General features: G+C 37.3%; 2 protein-coding genes across 2 annotated transcripts; one reads left to right on the top strand and one right to left on the bottom strand.

Annotated features, from left to right (window-relative positions):
- Window positions 1-4,291: 4,291 nt before the first annotated feature.
- On the bottom strand, window positions 4,292-10,147 carry LOC127803257 (pheophytinase, chloroplastic). Its single transcript, XM_052339357.1, has 7 exons — window positions 9,889-10,147; window positions 9,699-9,800; window positions 9,151-9,289; window positions 8,440-8,610; window positions 5,995-6,235; window positions 5,280-5,371; window positions 4,292-4,756 (listed from the first exon to the last, which is right to left on the bottom strand). The coding sequence occupies exons 1-7, from the start codon at window positions 9,986-9,988 to the stop codon at window positions 4,483-4,485; spliced, it is 1,119 nt and encodes a 372-aa protein (XP_052195317.1). The 5' UTR covers window positions 9,989-10,147; the 3' UTR covers window positions 4,292-4,482.
- Window positions 10,148-10,429: 282 nt separating this feature from the next.
- LOC127803256 (uncharacterized) lies at window positions 10,430-18,883 on the top strand. The gene is made up of 4 exons (XM_052339356.1): window positions 10,430-11,321; window positions 11,632-11,734; window positions 18,025-18,224; window positions 18,417-18,883. Exons 1-4 carry the CDS (start codon window positions 10,693-10,695, stop codon window positions 18,688-18,690), a joined length of 1,206 nt encoding a protein of 401 aa, XP_052195316.1. The 5' UTR covers window positions 10,430-10,692; the 3' UTR covers window positions 18,691-18,883.
- The last annotated feature ends 454 nt before the right edge of the window (window positions 18,884-19,337 follow it).

Raw genomic sequence — 19,337 nt, 5'->3', positions numbered from 1 at the left:
TTCATCAAAACATCGATACGCAAGAATTCTTTTTTGTAAAACATAATTTTCATCAACCCAATGACAAGTAATACCCATATATGAATGAGTTTGCCAATGATCACTCCAAATATCACTACAAATAGAAACATTAATATTATTGTTTTGAAAATATGTTATCAATTCAATTTTTGAGTTTTTAAACAATTTTAACAAATTCCTTTTCAAAGTATTTCTAGGAATTGATTTAAAACTAGGATTAACAAAGTTTTGACAAAATCGAGTAAAACCTAATTTTTCACCAAAACTAAAAGATAAATGATCAATTGCTACCATTTCAGCTAAACCAGACCTACAATTAGCTTCATTATAATGAAATAATTGAGGAGAGTTTGAAGAGGTAGCAAACCCGGATATTTGTGTTTGATCGCGGCTCAATCCAACCTTGAGCGGGTGCTTTGTTTGCAAATGTCGGGCGAAAGTACCATATCCACCTCCTTGCTTGAATTTGTATACCTGATTACAATAATTACAAGATACATCAAATTTACCATCTCCTTTTGGTGTTTTCTTGAAATGAATATTAAAAATATCAGAAGTAGAAATTTTTCCACCTCCCTTTTGTTGAGTTTCACTCTCTTGTGTTTGAAAATTTTGAGCTTCAAACTCAACATTTTCAACATTTCTACCTTCACTTGCCATTTTTTTGAAAAAAGTATGATAATAAAAAAATATAATAATGATAAAATAATATAGTAACAAGTAATAAATAATTAACAATATAATTGAATAAATTGATAAATAACAAAATGAGAAGATTGAAGAAATTGAAATTAAAATATTAAATGAGAGACAAAATTGAGAGAATAATAGTTTGAGACTTGAGAGAGAGAGAGAGAGAGAGAGAGAGAGTGTGAAAAATGAGTGGGGGAGGGAGGGGTATATATAGATAGGAATTATAAAATTTAAAAAAAATAAAAAAAAATTGGCTGGGGGTGGCAGCCAACGGTCCAATTTTGGACCGTTGGGGGAGGGAGCACCGGGGGGGGGGGCGCACGGCCGCACGGGGGGGGGGCCACGGGGGAGGGGGGGCAACGGTCCGGTTCCGGTTCTCCGGAACCTTGAACCGGAACCGGACCGAATTTCGTCGGTTCGATCCGGTTCCGGTTCGGCCGGTTCCGGGTCCGGTTCCGGCCGGTCCGGTTCCGGTTCGAACCGCCGGTCCGGTTCAATTTTGGCCATGTCTAATGAGTTACATGACATCATGTCCTTTTTAAAAAAAAAAATAACAAAAAATAAATAAATAATATCATAATTTAAAAAAAAGAATGAATAATATCATTTTTTTCTTTTTTTAACATGAGTTATATATTTTTTTATTTAAAAAAGAATGGGGTGCAACTTAACGAGAGTCAAGAACCATATTAGATGAGTATTTTACTCATTTAATCAATCAATTAAAAAAAATTAAAATATAATTAGGGTTAATCTACAATTCTATATGTATTAAATAGGTCAAATGCATATTTTTTCTTTTAAGTTTTTATAATTTTTTTTGTGAAATTTTAAATTTTTAGAGATTTCAAATGTGTTACTGAATTTATAAAATCACTATATTTATTTAAATATCTGTAACACAAGCGCTATAATTAAGCGTTTAAGAGACAAATATCGATTAACGAAATCAAATAACCAACAATGGACTTTAAAAACTTAGAACTGATAATGGACTTTTGAGAATTAGTGATGGACTTCTAAGAAATAAAGGAAGTCGACAGTTTCAACATTGACATAGGCACTGACGTCGTCGTCAATCTCATTTATAAGTTTCACCTTAACAACTTCTCTTCCGTTGTCACGATAGACACCATAGTCTGTTCTATCAAGCAACGCAAAGCTTGCGGTGGAGTCATGAAGAGACCCACGCTATTTGTCTTCCTCTTCTCTATAACTTAACTCCAAAACAATCAGTTTCCATTATTTTTTCGGGCACTACTTTCGTGACTTTACCAAAATTCTTCTTTCACCCAATTCTCCAATGGTTTGGGACCCCACTTTGCTGTTGTCGTCAACTCTGCGATACTTCGCTTTCGACCCTATCAACTCCCCTAGTTTTGGATGAAATCCATTCCATTCTTTTTGTTAGTCAACGATTCAAGAACATGAAGGGGTTTGAAGCGATGCTGGTGCTGATACTAGTGCTGTTCTTTGCTACTTTTCTTTCATCAGCTTGAAGCATAGTAATTTAAAGCAATTTGGAGTAGAAAAGCAGGGATTTGAATCAACTTATTTCATTTGACCTTTTGTTTTTGTCGGCCAATTTATGCCTTTTAGGCGCCCAAAGATTGTGGGTAAGATTGTGGGTGTTGTAGGTGTTTAAATGTAGTGATTTTGTAAGTTTAGTGGCATATTTGAAATTTTGAAGAGTTTAAAGCCTCACAAGAAAAAAAATATAAAAGTTTAAGGGCAAAAATATGTTTTATTTAGAAATAAAAATATGCTTTTGGCCATATTAAATAATACCATTTTAGTATAATTTATTTAGAAATAAAAATAAGTCAATAAGTGAGTCTTATTAAAATTACAATAATTATGAAAAAATTATATTTTGAGTCATAAAAATAAAATTTATTTGAATATTTACTAAAATAAGCCTTGATTACTTATTTAAAATTGAAATAAGTTTAACAAATTCATATTTAAAAAATACAGGCATAAGATATATTTTGAACATTTATTAAATGAATATGCAAATAGGAATATTTATTAAATGAACATTTATTAGGAATATTTTGAACATTCCTAATTTTATTACCAGTACTCAGTGATTCTACTATATTAAATAGACCAACAATCAACAACACCTTCTCATTGTAATACCAGTTTTTGAGGGTTCCTTCTTGCCCTTGCTCTTATTTTCTTTCTTGATTTCCAGTTTTATGTATCAGTTGGCTGATGCAAAACATACGCACAAATGATGAAAACTGCAAATTGGCACATACCGAATGGCAAATCTTCGTTTGGCTAATGCACAACGGCCCCAGGTCCATGAGATCTAGATCTTAAATGTTCTGACCCATACCCGGACCACTGATAGGCTTAGGAAAAACAACAATAAGCAAGAATACAGATGACACACATTAGTTTGCTAACAAGGAAAGGGTATACTAGAACTCAACAGAGATTGCAATATTTATGGTATCAAGTATCAACTCAGATATCTGAGTTCTTAAAATGGTGGGAAACTTGGAGGACTTATGTTCAATGTCCAACTGCAGTAACACATCACAAACTAACAGTAACAGTTCATGGCTCATTGTTAATTTGTTACTAAACAAATTGTGGAAATTCTGGCTATGATCTCAGACAAACTGATTGAGGTGCTCATCGATGGTGTTGTAGTCAGTCGACTTCTACAAACTAAAGGGTCGATCTCATAGTTTGTGAAAACAGTGGCTGACCAAAAATATAATGCTTAAAGGCATTGGTGAGTCCGCAGAAATGAGTGAAACACGAAAAGAATGTGAAATATGAACTATCTGAACCAGTTTTTTCCCCTAGAAAGTCATTTTGCATAAAAACAAGTCTGTACATGTCTACATGACTCTAAGATGGACTTTCCGATTAGCTAAAAAGACCTTAAACCAAGGAACTGAACCTTGGATGTTCTTGAGTAGTTGATCCTCCAGAATGCATGTCTTCTCAAGGGTGTTACCAAACTTTTTCTCCCATAAAATGACCATTTCATGGAAAGGACAAGATGTTCGTAATAATTCGATCCAAATTTATATCTAAAATTAATAATAGATCTATTCACTATTATGAACTATTGTTAGTCTACTCATTACCATGAACTATTATGAATTTGATGCACTATATCATTTTGTAAGAATTATTTGTCAAACTCATTTGTGGGTATATTTTTTTCCTAATGAAAATGACTAATGACTTCTTAAAAATCTTTCATTAAATATTTAATAGTTTTGACTTAACCATTAAATTTGACTTTGCATTAGTGGGATAATTCTTTAGTTTTCTTCATTTTTTTTTTACTTACCCAAAAGTAAAAATTTGGGTGACTTAAAGACACAACATGCTACTTTTAAATTGGTTAAGTCAACATATGGCAACATATTTTAGAAAGCTAAAAGGCCCCTTTGTTAGGCGTGGGAGTCTGAGAAAGCATTATCAACTCCTCTACTCTCCAACTTGTGAATCTTATGATAGACAATCACCAAAACAATCAAAGACACACTACTCAAACTGAAGACCCCAAGTCTTCACACAAGGGTAATTCATTCTCACATCGATCAAGACACCAAAAGCACCATCAATTTTATATTTTCATGAATATACAAGGTTGTTTGTGTGGCATGCATCTTCCTCCATAACACATCATTCAAAAGGATATGACGTTCTATAATAAAATAATAGACAATTGATTACAAGAAAAAAACCTATTTAGATCTCACCAATTAAGATATATATGAAATTGGTACTTGTTCACACAGTCTGTAGAGAGGAGGCAGAGGTCACAGTTGACAACCAATCTAGTAAAGCCTTATTGACAAGGTCTGGAACTTCATCATGCGGGCAATGGCCTGCCTGTAGGTTAACAATGGATGTGTTTGGGTAAAACTCTTTGATCCGAATGGCCTTGGCAGGACCCACCCAAGGGTCTAAATCACCCCAAAGCAACAAAAGAGGGCAAGTGAGTTCGCTCAAGACACTGTCAAGTGTGTACTGGCTCTGATTCAACATGAATCTTGACATTAATCTGCAGATATGTACCGTAAACACAAAAGCAATTAAAAATTCAGAAGAAATATTGTACAGGTCCAAAGGCTGTTTGGCCTTGAACAGAAGAGGAGAAAATTAAATTTGTCAATTATCTGAGGATCAGGAAATCCGATCAGTAGTTCTTATGGGGAATTGCAATAAGGCTAATTCAGTGCCAGCAATGTTCTCCTAGATTGACTTCATTTTAAGATGAATGATTGCAATATATGGCTAATTCAGTGGGATCCCAAACATCCCCTAAGTCAATTACTTAACATTTAAGGATAGTAGGATACTGTAGATAAAATGATCCCCCCCCCCTTCCCCAATTGCACAAAGAGAACCAAAGGAAGATCTATACTGCATAACTGGCAGATATCCGGCTTTCTCCCATTGTAGAGGAAAATACAGTTTGACTTACTATAGGTAAGTTTTTTAACTAAAAACTTCTTGATGCTCATTCAGAAGCAAATAGAGTAGGTCTAATTTCAGGTGGAACAAAGCTACGCGAACATTCATACCTGTAATAAACTTCTCCAGCATTGGGATCATCTGCTGGCCTGGTAATTGATTCCACAAGATAGTCATCCACATTAGAGGCATTTATATATACCTGAAATTTAAATTAATGTTTGTCAGTTCTCTCTGATCATTAAGCCATTCATGTTTGTATAAAACAAATGCTCATTTTGTGCCTTTAAGAGCTCAACTAAATATAAGATAATTTTCACTTGGATTGGAGAAGGAATAAACAATCCCCTACTATGCCTATGACAGGCAAGCATTAAACCTATACAATTTTATTAGTTCCACTATAGTTAATATCCAAGAATCCAATGTCCAGACTCGCTGATCCACTACCATAGACCTATTACCTGAATATAAGAGAAAATTAGAAGAGCATAGCAGCCCTAACTATCGTTTGAAAGGGATAAATATACCATCATCCATCTTGGAAGGACCACTGGAGCTTGGCTTACACAGAATGGTGACTGGTCAGCTGACTGAATCTGCTACAGCTTTCTGAGATACTAACGGTTCTCCCTCTATTTATCCTCTATTTAGGTTCACATAATCATTACCCAGGAATGCTATGTAAGGGGGAACAAAACTAGTCAAAAACAGTTTTGCTTACACTTGCAGAGATCTTTTACAAGCTTCTCAGCCTTTAAAACCTCAAAATTGACAAAAAATAAGAAAGTAGGAAAAGATATTCAAGTTCAATTAAGGACATACACTCTTCAGAACAGATTTAATACGAGATGGCTGCTTGGCTTGCCAGAATAAAGCTCCAAGAACTATACGCTGGAAAAGAGTCTTCAGTGGCTTTAGAATAAACTTCTGTAAGCCTGTTTCTTCTGACTCATTCCTTTCAGCATTTGCATTTCCAAATTGTCCTGCAGAGTTCAATAATACAACACCAGCCACTTGTTCAGGCAACCCAGCTGCTGTCACCAAAGCCGTAAATCCTCCAAGGCTGAAAATACTCACGGTTCAGTGGCTACCAATTAACATAATGTCAAAATATAATTTCATTAAAAAAAAGAGTTTTTTTTTTGACTTCCTATGTCAAGGAGTGCTATGCTATTTTGCTGGACCAATGTTACAACCATGCACTTAGCCTGTACTGAAAGTAAGATGCAAAATGGCAAAGGTTTTGCATATGTACAATCTCTTGACATATACCAGAGAAGAAAAAAATAGCACCAATTAATAATATCCTGTGAAATCCAATTGACTAGGTTCACACTTTTAGCCACAAGAGAAAAGCCAATAACCATCATCTTGGATAGTGCTCCAAAGCACCTATACTTTGACCCCCCTTTTTCTGCTTTATCTTCTCATTAAGAATGATGATATGTTTTATCTGAACCAGCTTTAACATCTTCAATTAAGAAGGACTAAAATCAGTCATGGGAAAGGCATGGAGTAGGTGGGACAACAACAGGGCCGGTAAAATATAATCTGCAGAAAGCACTTTTGCTCTTTTGGCTGGGCAATAATCTGGTTGCTACCTTCAGACTGACCCATTTGAACATAAATGAGTCTCCAGGCCTTTTATCTTTCTGGATTACTTTAAACTGCATAGACACAAATGGAAGCCCCTATGGTTTGTGTTTCATTGTTGTCTTGTCACACCATCATATCATAATATACAAGCATTTACTCAAATCAAATTAGTACGAGTTTAATGATTATGTGAATTTCTTCCAAATCAGCTTGTAGAAAGATATATTAATAAGTAAAACAAAACCAAGATATTGAAAATAAAATAACAGATAGAGAAACCAAGCCAAAAAAATAATAAGAGATAGAAACAAAATAGAATTTAAAATAAAAGGACGAAGAAGATATTGAAAAAATGAAGAAATTAATAAGTAAAACAAAACCATAGCATACCTTAATTATGCCCAATAACGTTAAATGTATTTCACTGGTCACTTAGTTGGATGAGCCTTTTTTTTTTTTTTTTTGCCGGGGGGGGGGGGGGGGGGGGGGGGGGGGTTGACTTGACAAGGATCAAACCTTTGCGAAGTGATTCATAAAGAAGCCCAAGCCCCTCTTACCAATTTATAAGAATCCTCTTCTTGCTAAATTTATTCATTTTTTTTCTTTAGCTTTTCTTGATAGTAGAGCAATGTTCACTAGTTCCATACTTTTTGGGTTTTATAAAACCTTCAAGTTGTAGTTCTAGGTTAGTTTCTATGGCCATAATAAAATTTTCATACCTAAATGAGCACAGACATGGTCCCATAAATGAAATCTTATCAAGGAGATGAATATCATAAATCCGTTTTTTTTCAGGCACACAACACTTGGAATAAGCAATAAGCCTTTGTGCATCTTGGGAATTCAGAAACAGTGAAGACTACTTATTTCCTCATTATTTAAGTGATTCAAACTTAAAAGTGGAAAGTGATCGAAAGATATTAGATCTATGTTAGACTCGAACCATATTTCATATCAGACACATAAACACCTGCTTAGGAAAAAGTTCATGTTATTACAGGAAAGTTTCAAATTCGGTCACCTGTGGGTGGGGATTCAAGCCATGTGTAATAGCACACTTAGAGAGAGTTATCCAACAGATGAAGTTTTGAAAAATTGATCACCAAACTGTGATTTATTCTCATACTCTTGCATAGATACCACCTGTTTCCAATCTTTTCTAGCAGGAAACATACAACCCGTGATAACCAAATTAAAAGATAAGAGTTGGGAGTACTGTTTTTTGCATGGATGCTTCACCTAGGCTTTTGCAGAGTACTCCTATTGTGAAATATGCTTTTTTCCTACAGAAAATTTCCAAATCACTTAGTTTATTCTCCATTAAATTGGGAGATATGAGCCTATTTCCTGCCCAAAAATTTGGTTAGCAGTTGTGAGAGGATATTTATTTATTCTGGCCACAACAATACATCCAGTCACCAAAACATGGTAGGCGCATCAGACTATACAGAAAAAGTTGAAAGAAAATACACATAGATGTTGGTTTTAGGGGTTGCAAAAGATCCTCCTTTTTATTTATTTAGAAAATTGAATAGACAATTAACAAAAAAAAGAAAAAAAAGAAAAATTGAATAGACAATAAAAACTTGTTAAAATCACAATCACCATCAATCGAACTTAAAAATTACACTGCAGGGATGACAAAATGAAGATTAACCGACTACTGCTGACCTGTTTCCAACTAAAATTGCTGGTTCTTTCACTATCTCCTTTAGGAAATCAGCGACCTGGTCTCGCCACACCAAGGCATCATACTCAATAATTGCCTTTTCACTCCAGCCAAAGCCTAGTAAGTCTACAGCATAAACCTTGTATTTTTTAGCCAACTCTGGTATGTTGTACCTAAACAAAAATATAGAAAGAGAGAAAACTTCAGAATGAAGTTTTAGGCAACAGGACTTGTATCAAATCTAATTTAACAGCACCAAGATAGACAATGGCAGAGAGCATGTAAACCCCAACTAGAGGTTATTCAGATTAACAGAGAAAATTTAAAGGGGTTACTCACTCAAGAAAAAGAAAAATAAAAAATAAAAAATAAAAAATAAAAAATAAAAAATAAAAAATAAAAAATAAAAATAAATTGAAGGCTTCTCTGCCTAAACAAAGTTTTGTTATAAATTACATAATCGAACAGTTGTTCTGGTCTCTTAAACAATCAGAAAGAACAGAATTGCTTGGATAGCATATGATGAATTAACTCTTACAACAAAATCAGTATAATAAATATCAGACCGGAATCTTACGGGATATCAGACATCAGTGCATGCAAATGATAAATGATGGTCTAGGATAATGGAAGAGCTTGCAATGGCAGATTCATTAATTATTATTGGAATATGAAAACACGGGCGCAAGCATGTGACAGAGGGGGGATTTAACCTCCAATGAAATGCAGAAGCACCAAAGCCATGAATTAGAACAATTGGAAATCCTTCGCCTTGTTCTACATAGTGTACTTTATGACCCCTCCATGTCCAGAAATTATAGCCTTCTGGCTTGAATGGTAATCTCTCCAAACCTATAACGTAATCATATTTCAACCAAGGAAAATTTTAGTAAGCAATTCCATCAAAAACTTACCAAAGCTGCTTTATCATAAAGTACAAATAATAAAAAACAATATTGAGCTGCATCAACACATATAATGCAGAACGCCAGCTAATAGAAAGCTCCAAAATGGAGAAGAAGAAGAAAGTATTTTACATTTAATTCCAGTCTTTCTCATTCCATTCAATTACTAATTACTCACTCTCTCCCAAATAAAGGCCTATGAGACATAAAGTTTTCACCCAACTAAATTATGTCTTAGAAGGTAAACTCCACCAACAGTACTTTCACTGAAAAAGAAGAAGAAAAAAATTCCACGTACTACATTAACATATATGTAAGAGAGAACACGTGTTGTCCGGCTAAGTGGTGAAACTAACCTTGAGAAGGTTCAGCCACTACGGGTGAGGTCGTGAGTGAAGCTCCAGCAGTGACAATTCCTTTGAGCGCGAAACCCCTCCTATTTAATTCGCATTTGTTTCCTTTGAATTGAGAAAGAGAAGGTAGTTACAACGAAAACTTTCAACCCGACAAATATTTAAAGAAAAGCCTGAAAAATTTAAAGCTTACGGTGATGATGAATTTTCACAGGCTTGATGACCCTGTTACTGACGGTGTTGAACAAGCCTGCTCTCGCTGAATGCGATACTGTTGTAAAGGCAGGCGACATCGGAGAAACCAACCGCAAACCCTAGAACGGTTGTTGGAAACTTGGAGGGGCAAGCGGAGCGTGAAAATAGAAGATGATTCGCTTTCCACACTTGAAATTGGAGCCAGGTTTGTTTGTGTGCGTGCGTGCGTCTTTGTGGTTGTCGCAGACTTTGGCCTGGTGGCGGCATCCCAGCCATATGACGTTTGGTTCCCGGGAAAATTCCGTTTTAAAAGGATTGCCCAATGTCGGTTAGTTGCGTCTTTTTTCTTTCTCTATTAAAAAACAGAAAGAAAGGGTAGGGAGCCCCCAGTTAGTAATTTACAATATATATATATATATATATGATTATTAAAATATAAATAATTAAAAATAATATAATTAATACAGAGTAAAATAGAGCGGACATGGGCATAAAAAGTAAAAAGTAAAAAAGCCTCTCCACTCTCCAGTTATATAGAAGGTCAGCGGCCGGCAATCAGTGTTCGCTCTGAGCATGTCTTTTGGTAGCGGCTGGATGGCCTAAAAGCCGCGAAATTCTTTCTTGTCTTCCTCGATCCTCGCTTCCTCTGCCTTCCTTCTGATCTTCTCAAATAGCCAACCGCACCTTCTACAATGCACTGGCCTTCCCATATCGTTCATTCCGATTGATTTCAATGTTCCCAAGAATGGCCATGAATCGACGCGAATAGCAGCAGCGCACCGCTTTCCTTTTCCTCTACCACATGGAGGCTTCGGCCAGAATCTTCAATTCCTCCGCGCTCAATCGCCATTTCTCCAGTCCCGTTCTTCTCAGAGCTCGCCCACTCAAACGCCACGGCGTCTTCCCCGTCCTTCCCCCGTGCCGGCAAATCACAGTCCGTCCCAAACCTTTCTCAATCCGTTGCTCCACTCGCTTTATCGCCCCGCCCTTTCCTCCAAGTTCGGGCCCCCTAGGGTTCTTCCAGTCCCTCTCCGCATACCAGTCCACTGATTATTCTTTCAGCAAAAACTTCGATCCCATCGTTTCCGATTCCAAGGAAAAATACTTAAAGTGGAATTTCGCTTCAGAGCTCGGAGATTCAGGGCTTTTCGGCGAAAGGGGGCCTGCTGTGACGGTGGTGTTGTTGGGATGGCTGGGAGCGAAGCCGAAACATTTGAAGAGATATGCCGAGCTGTACACTTCGAGAGGCATTCATGCTGTGACGTTCGTTGCGCCGGTGGCGGACGTGCTTTCGTTTGATTTGGGGAGGAAATTGCAGGAGAGGATATCGGCATTGGCGGCCGAGCTAGGTTCATGGTTGTCTGAGACCGAGACCGATGGGAGAGACCGCTTCTTGCTTTTCCACACCTTCAGCAATACCGGCTGGCTTGCGTAGGTTGATCAGCTGTTGCATGATCTCGTAAATATTTGGAGTCTGATTGATGAAATTTTCTCTGATTATCAATTCCAGTACTGCCATGCATGCTTGATTGCGCTAAAATGCTGATGAAACATCTTTCAAAGCTATTTCTCAAATTTCATTTTCTTTTGAGGGCGTAAAATGAAAATGTCTAGAATTTGAGATGATATGTTAGGAAGTAATCTAGTATTCAGGCTTGGTGATCTAACATATGGTTGCAATTTGACTTGTGGGTTACTATTTGTTTTTATTAATGGCATTTCATTTTTGTTGTTTATGCAGCTATGGAGCCATTCTTGAGAATTTGCAACATAGACAAGACTTACTGATGAAGATCAAAGGCTGCGTTGTTGATTCTGGAGGGGACCCAGATATAAATCCTAAGGTTTTGAAATCATGTTTTATTAGCATGAAAGTTCAATATTGTATGTTGAGGATTTGTTGATATCTTGTAGCTTGCTTAAATAAGAAGTTTGTTGCAAAATCCTTTGCTTTATTTACCGTGGATATCACATTTTCCTTTTCTCGTTTCAGCAGTTACACATTGTCCATACATGAATTTATGGCGATTTTGCTTCTGACCAATGGCTCCATAGTAGTTTCCTGTCATTGGCTTTGAACATGCAGTTTTATATTTTTTGTTATTCAGGAATCTGTTTTCCTTTTTTGTTTGGTTGGGTACCATTCAGTCTTGGATGAGCTTTGAGTTCAATATACTATCCAATTGAATATTAGTATCGTTTTTCTAACCCCTGCTTTTAACTTTACAGCTCTTTTATGAGCTCCCGCTCCCACCCCCACCCCCCTGGCAGCTGCCAAAAAATAAAATAAGCGCAACCTGAAGGAAAGATAGAAAAGATCATTAGACATGCATGTTTGATTTAGCTGGACCTGTCCTCGCCAGGGGATAAATTGAGCTATACCCCTATTCCATATTGAATACTTGTTAGTTTATAATCTGTAAAAAACATGTAAAGCCACAACACCAACAACATACCAAGCCTTTATCCCACTAGGTGAGGTTGGCAATCTGTAAAATACATGTGATTTATTTATCAAATGAGGAGGAAAAAGAAAAGAAAGTGAATTACCATTATTAAATACCTTTAATGTTTGGTAGTTTTAAGCAAGTTTTGTTATGTAGGCTCATTTTTCCAGCTGAGTTAAATATCTACAAGCTGATTCCTACATGTATGGTGAAGTAGTGTTGCTTTCAGACACTTAGCCCTTTTCTTGTTTGATCTTTCATAGTTCATGTCATATTTTTTTGCCACCTGTATTGTGGTTCAAAAAGTTAGCTTTATTTTCTCCCCATTTGTTAGGAATTTCCTTCTACTTGCTCCTCAAAAAGGAAAAATGCAATTTTCTGTTACTTCTGTTGCCATGGGGTGGGGTGGGTGGTCGAAAAAAGATGACAGGGAAAAGGACAAAGAGCAAAAAGTTTGAAGGAAACTTGGGCATATCTATCTATTGTAACCACCCAAAAAAATGCAAAACAGGCAAGAGTAACCTAAAAAGTGTTGTGCCTTATGCATGAAAAGGGACACGGTGGAAAATGTGAAATATTGGAGAAATTGAAGGAGATGGTGAGCGTGGGTTCTTAAGCAATTTATAAATACCAACTGATGGAAGGTCTTCAAAAATACGAGATTTGATAGTGTGAGGAGGAAAGAAGCACTAAGATGTTAGGGTTTGTGGCATTCAGGAATGAGAGAGAGAGAGAGAGAGAGAGAGAGAGAGAGTTCAAGGTGTGATGCGGTCATCGATCAAGACCCGGCCAAGGCTTACCCGACCCAAACTGGGCAGCCCATAACTGGCCCAAACAGTAGTGTCGAACAATAGCGTCGAAATAGTAGCGAAACTTCGTAAGTTTTAAGATTCTACTTGTTTTAGGATTCTACTTTATGTTTGATTAGGGTTTTATTTCTATTAGGATTCTAGTTGGATTTTGTTTACAAGTATTAGATGGATTAACCAAACTCTATAAATATACCTAGAAGTTAGGGGTTGTAATCAGTTTTTTTATTCAATAAATTCCAGCAAACCAATTCGGTTTTTTCCAGCAAGCAGATTTGGTTCTTGCGTCTAGTTGAGAGTCCAACTTTGGTTGTTGAAGTTTGTTCTCTCAAAAGTATTGAAACTTATTGTTTCAAGGGTTTCTTTGTGTGTTTTCTTTACACGCGTTATACGCTGCGTCAGGTGGTATTAGAGTGGTTAATCAACCAATCAGATGGCCAATCTTGAAGGTAACAGTAGCAACCAGCCTCGTGACGGTGATCAGGGGTTGTTCGTAGTTTGGAGAGCAATCAAAGAACAACGGGAAGTAACTCGTACAATCCAGCAGCAATTGAAGCAAATTAGCAACCAATTGAGCGCTTTACTACGAGTTGATGATGACAGAAACCTGAATAATGGGGTGAATCAAGTCGGAGCGGGAAGACCGCCCATTAATCATGTCTTTGTTAATTTTAGAAGATCAATGATTGAAGATAGCAATAAAGAGGATGATCTTAGTTGAGCAATAGCCTGGTGGAGGAGGGGTCAGGAGGAATGGGCATCAGCCTAACCATTGGGGTAGTGATGAGTATAAACTAAAGGTTGATATTCCTACCTTTAGTAGAGATCTTGATATCGAGGGGTTCCTTGATTGAATCACTGAGGTTGACTGATTTTTTGAATATATGGAGATCCCAGATGAACAACAAGTCAAGTTAGTGGCTTATAGATTGAAGGGAGGTGCATATGTTTGGTGGGAGCGATTGAGAGAGATGAGATTGAGGGAAGGTCGGCACCTAGTTCAAACATGGAGACGAATGAAGCAATTGTTAAGAGGTAGGTTTTTACCCCTTGATTATGAACAATACATGTTTGAAGCCTATTAAAGATGTGTGCAGGGAATGAAGAGTGTGAATGAATATACCTTTGAGTTTTTGAGATTAGCGGAGAGAAACCAATTGTTAGAAAGTGACAATCAATAAGCAGTTTGTTACTTGAATGGATTGAAGCCTACTATTCGTGATAAAATTAGGGTTTAGATGATTCTGAGTGTGCAAGAAGCAAGGAACTTAGCGTTAAAGACTGAGTTAATGTTGAGTGAGAGAGCCTGTAATAACAACTATCGCTAGTATAGCGAGAATGAAAATAAACAAGCAGCTTTTGATAGAGGCAAGTCGGTTCAGGGAATGCAACCTTTCAATCCTCCTAATATAGTCAACCCTAATAAGGCTACAACGAGGGGAAACACTCGAGGTACTACTTCTAATATTCCAAAATCCAATAACCCTTATGCAAAGCATGTTCTCTTAAAGTGTTTCAAGTGCAATAAGGTTGGACATCAGTCGGTTCAGGGAATGCAACCTTTCAATCCACTTAATATAGTCAATCCTAATAAGGCTACAACGAGGGGAAACACTCAAGGTACTACTTCTAATATTTTAAAATCCAATAACCCTTATGCAAAGTCTGTGCTCTTAAAGTGTTTCAAGTGCAATGAGGTTGGACATCGGTCTAGTGATTACCCAAGGAGAAAATCAGTTAATATTATAGAAAGGAAGGAGGAAGATGTTGCTAAAGAGGAAGCATATTGCAAGCCTGATAGGGAGGATGACGAAGAAGAGTATGACCATGAAGCGTATACATGTGTAGTAAGGAAGCTAATGCTATCTCAAAAGAATGAAGATATTACTCAGCGGCATAAGTTTTTTTACACGAGGTGTACGGTGAAAGGAAAGATTTTTGAGCTGAAAATTGATAGTGAAAGCTAGGAGAACATTATAGGAAGAGATGTGGTGGAAAAGTTGTAGCTGACCCATAAAAAGCATCCAAACCCTTACATGATTGGATGGTTTAAAGAAGTTGGTGGCATACGTGTGGATGAACGTTGCAGTGTGCCTTTCTCTATTGGTAAGTACTCTGACGAAGTCTATTGTGATATTGTTGATATGGATGCTTGTCATATTTTATTTGGGAGACCTTGGCAATTTGATGTGGATGCTAAGCACTCGGGTAGGAAGAACACGTATCAGTTTGAGAAAGAGGGTGTGCGTTATACTTTGTTACCCATAGTGGAAAAGAACCAAACCAAAGCTTCTAAAGTGGAGGGGCGGAATTTTCTTACCATTACGCATAAGCACACTGAGTTTGTGAGGGAGTGTAGGGATACCTGAGAGGTTCACTTGTTGGTTGTAAAGGGGGAGAGTGTGAGTGAGCCACTAAAGGTGCATCAAATTCCAATGGAGGTACAGGGATTGTTGGAGAAATTTCATGACGTGGTTCCTGAGGAGTTTGCCTACAACAACGCTGTGCATAGTTTTAACAAAAAGATCACAATTTTCCATCATATACACGAAAGTTCCTAATCATGCATTGGATTTGGTGAAGTTGCCAAAGGTACCAAGTTTTAGTGTTGTCGCTAGTGACTTAGCTGGCCAAGTGCAACCGGTTCAAGAGGATGTCAAGCAAAAGTTGCACAAGGCAAATGAGAAGTACGATGTGGCAGTTGATAAGCATAGGAAGTACAAGGTATTTGAGGTTGGAGATGAAGTCACGGTATTCTTGAAGAAGGAAATGATTTCAGCAAGAAAGCATAACAAGCTCAAACTGAAGAAGTATGGTCCTTACAAGGTTACAAATAAGATCAACGACAATGCTTATGTTGTGGATTTACCTAATCATATGGGTATTTTCAAAACTTTTAATGTTGCTGATCTTTCTTTGTATTTGTTGGATGTTGTGTTGTCATACCCGAATCATAATTCGAGGACGAATTCTTCTCAAGTGGAGGTGAATGATGTGATCACCAATCAAAACCTCGGCCCAAGGCAGACCTGACCCAAACCGGGCAGCTCAGAATCGGCCCAAATAGTAGTGCCAGAATAGTAGCGAAACTTTATAAGTTTTAGAATTATACTTCATGTGTGATTAGAGTTTTATTTCTATTAAGATTCTAGTTGGATTTTGTTTACAAGTATTAGATGGATTAGTCAAACTCTATAAATATACCTAGAAACTAGGGGTTGTAATCAATTTTTTTATTTAATAAGTTCCATAAAACCAGTTCGATTTTTTCTAGTAAGCAGCTTCGGTTCTTGCGCCTAGTTGAGAGCTCAGTTTTGGTTGTTAAAGTTTGTTCTCTTAAGGGTATTGAAACTTATTGTTTTAAGGGTTTCTTTGTTTGTTTTCTTTACACACACACTACACATTGCGTCATGGTTGAAGAAGCATGAAAGGAAGATTACGAAAAAAATCTGAGCAGAAGCTTGTCAGAGTTTTTTTTTTTTTTTGCCGACAATGAGTAGTTAGGACTAAAGCAAGCATTCATATCCTAAACTCAATTTTCTTTCCATTTCTCTGACTAATCTAGACCTTGGAAACCTCTGTCAGCTGCAGTGGAGAACTAGAAGCGCCTTCAACCTCACTCCAGTCATCATCCGACTGCCCTTGGTGGCAATCATAGAAGCTCTCACCTTCCACCATGATGGTCATTAAGGCCTGTGATGCAAAACCTGATTTTGGGCACAGGGAAGACAGGTTTGCTTTAAATCCATGACCCAAGCCGATTTGATCCAGGACTAGGTCTGACCCCCCAAGTTTCTATTATTTACTCTTCTCCCAGGATTCCAAAAATGACAATAAGGCCCTTAAGTTGCTGAAAATGACAGATATACCCTTGGGTTGTTTTTAGGCTGTATTTTAGTGAGATTGAAGTTATATTGACACAGGATTATCATGCTAATTCAGATTGAGGATTTATTATTAGATTATATCAGTTGATATATGTGTTATGTAAAATTGTTGATATGAAATATTATGTTCTCAGTTCTTATTTGGATACTATATTACATCTTGAAATTGTGAAACTAACGTGAGAACATGAGTTGAGAATTGTAGTACTAAGAATAATGGAAATATAATCTATGGTGTTAACATGTTTATGCAGCATGAATGGATTACTGCAGTGAAGTCTAGGGGATAGTTCCAAGCGTTGTGAGTGACCTCATGACGACTGGCAGATAGAATCCAACCTATTAATGTGGCACAAAAATGATTATAGTTTCTGAAAGGTTTAGGAGGTGAGGCCAAGTTTAGAGTTGGATTCAAATCAAGGGAGGGTCAGTGGACTCGTTAGTGGCATTCCTTTTCTTTATGCTTTAGTTGACATGAAAATTTTGAGGATATTATGGTTATTATATATCATTGTTGGGTTTTTGATGATATTGTGATGGATGGTTTTAGGCTCTCTGTTCGTTAAGTTTCAGCTTGGGTTCATGGTTTGCCGTACCACCCTGAGAGGGGGTGGGACAATCTGTAACAGGTGTTAGCAGAGCCGTCTGTTGTTCAGTCTAGTTTAAGTCATGCAATTGAAATACTGATGAGGCCATGACTAGGCGCATATTGGTACTTCAAAATTGTTGCCTGGTGGATGGTATCTTTTTGAGAGAGTAGGAATTCCCTTTTTTGCCAAAACTCTCAAAAATCTTTTGTATTCTTGTAATCTGAGTGCATTTTTGAACATGGATCAATTGATGTTCCTTTAAGCATGAATTGATTTTAACTTAATTTCATTGTTAATTAGATCGTCAATGTCTTGACTCTTGATATATTTGTCTATTGACTTCTTGTGTCTAATCCTCAAGGAGGGTTGTTATTTATCAATACACCTTCACCCTTTTGCAGGTCTGGGCAGCTGGATTTACTGCTGCCCTGCTGAAAAAGCGCGGCTCATCGGTATATCCTTCTGCAGAGGCTGAGGAAGGAATGGAAAGCGAGGCAAGGCTCTCCAAAAGACAAGGAGGGCCCCTATCAGTTGAAATCATGCTTTTGCTAGTATTTGAGAAGCTTTTCTCCTTTCTTCTGAACTTGCCTGATGTAAATGAGTAAGTAATCCTCTACAAGGCCCTACCATCTCTCCTCTTATGATTTTTTAGAGATCGTAGTTAATATTTTTGGTTCCCTAAAACTCCTGACTGTTTAGCTATTCTGGAAAGTGATGACAGGAAGTGTAGGCTAGGCTAGGCTGGCAATGATAGCGGATAATGTATGTATGTTTGCATGTTTCTCCCTGACAGGAGGTTGACAAATATTATCTGTACCCTCCGGAAAAACCAGCCTCCTTGTCCTCAGCTTTACCTCTACAGTACAGCCGACAAAGTGATTCCATGGCAGTCGGTGGAGTCGTTCATCGAGGAGCAGAGGAGGATGGGAAGAGAAGCGCGGTCTTCTAACCTGGGCTCGTCCCCTCATGTGGACCATTACAGGACTTTCCCTGACATGTACTCATCACTAGTCCAGAATTTCTTGAGAGAGTGCTTGGCCATGGAAGGAAAACTGCTGCAAAACTGAGAGAGTGAGTGAGAGAGAGAGAGAGAGAGATTAACTTGTTACCCTTGAACTGCTTTCGGGACTCAAAGAGAGATTAACTTGTTATCCTTGAACTGCGTTCGGGACTCAAACATGGATGGAAATGGAGTACTTGCTATATAAATTGTGAGCAGAGAATGAATTGTAATGGCTGAATCATTTTGGATGGGCTCAATTGATGAGAATGGATTCCAGAGAATGAACTGCTTTCCTTCAGATGCCATTTTCAAGTGCATTATTAAGCAATGACTACTACTAGCCTACTACTACTAATACTAATACATACATTATCTCGTAATTTAAAAGAGTGGCCCAGAAACTAGATATATATAGGTGAATTTTGATGCATAAATAATTAAATAAATAAATATTATATATGTATACACATATTTCCGGTTTTGGTGCCGAACCGGGTCAAGTAATAAGAGCGGCTAATGAAGCTTCCACGCACAGGACTGACACCAAGCCAAGTATGTATTGTATGTATGTATGTATGTATGGTTGGTAGGTATTGTAATAAAAATCTCTTTTTCTTACTTAATCTCATAAATCATAACCGTACATTTGGCACCCCTGTCCAGGTTCAGTGTACCGGCGCCCGCTCTTCGTTTTTATTAGTGCACCCTCCT

The sequence above is a fragment of the Diospyros lotus genome, chromosome 6 (genome assembly GCF_014633365.1).
Source record: "Diospyros lotus cultivar Yz01 chromosome 6, ASM1463336v1, whole genome shotgun sequence".
Classification (NCBI taxonomy): domain Eukaryota; kingdom Viridiplantae; phylum Streptophyta; class Magnoliopsida; order Ericales; family Ebenaceae; genus Diospyros; species Diospyros lotus.
The sequence above is the reverse complement of the archived record's forward strand: the minus strand, read 5'-3'. Positions and strand labels throughout refer to the sequence as shown.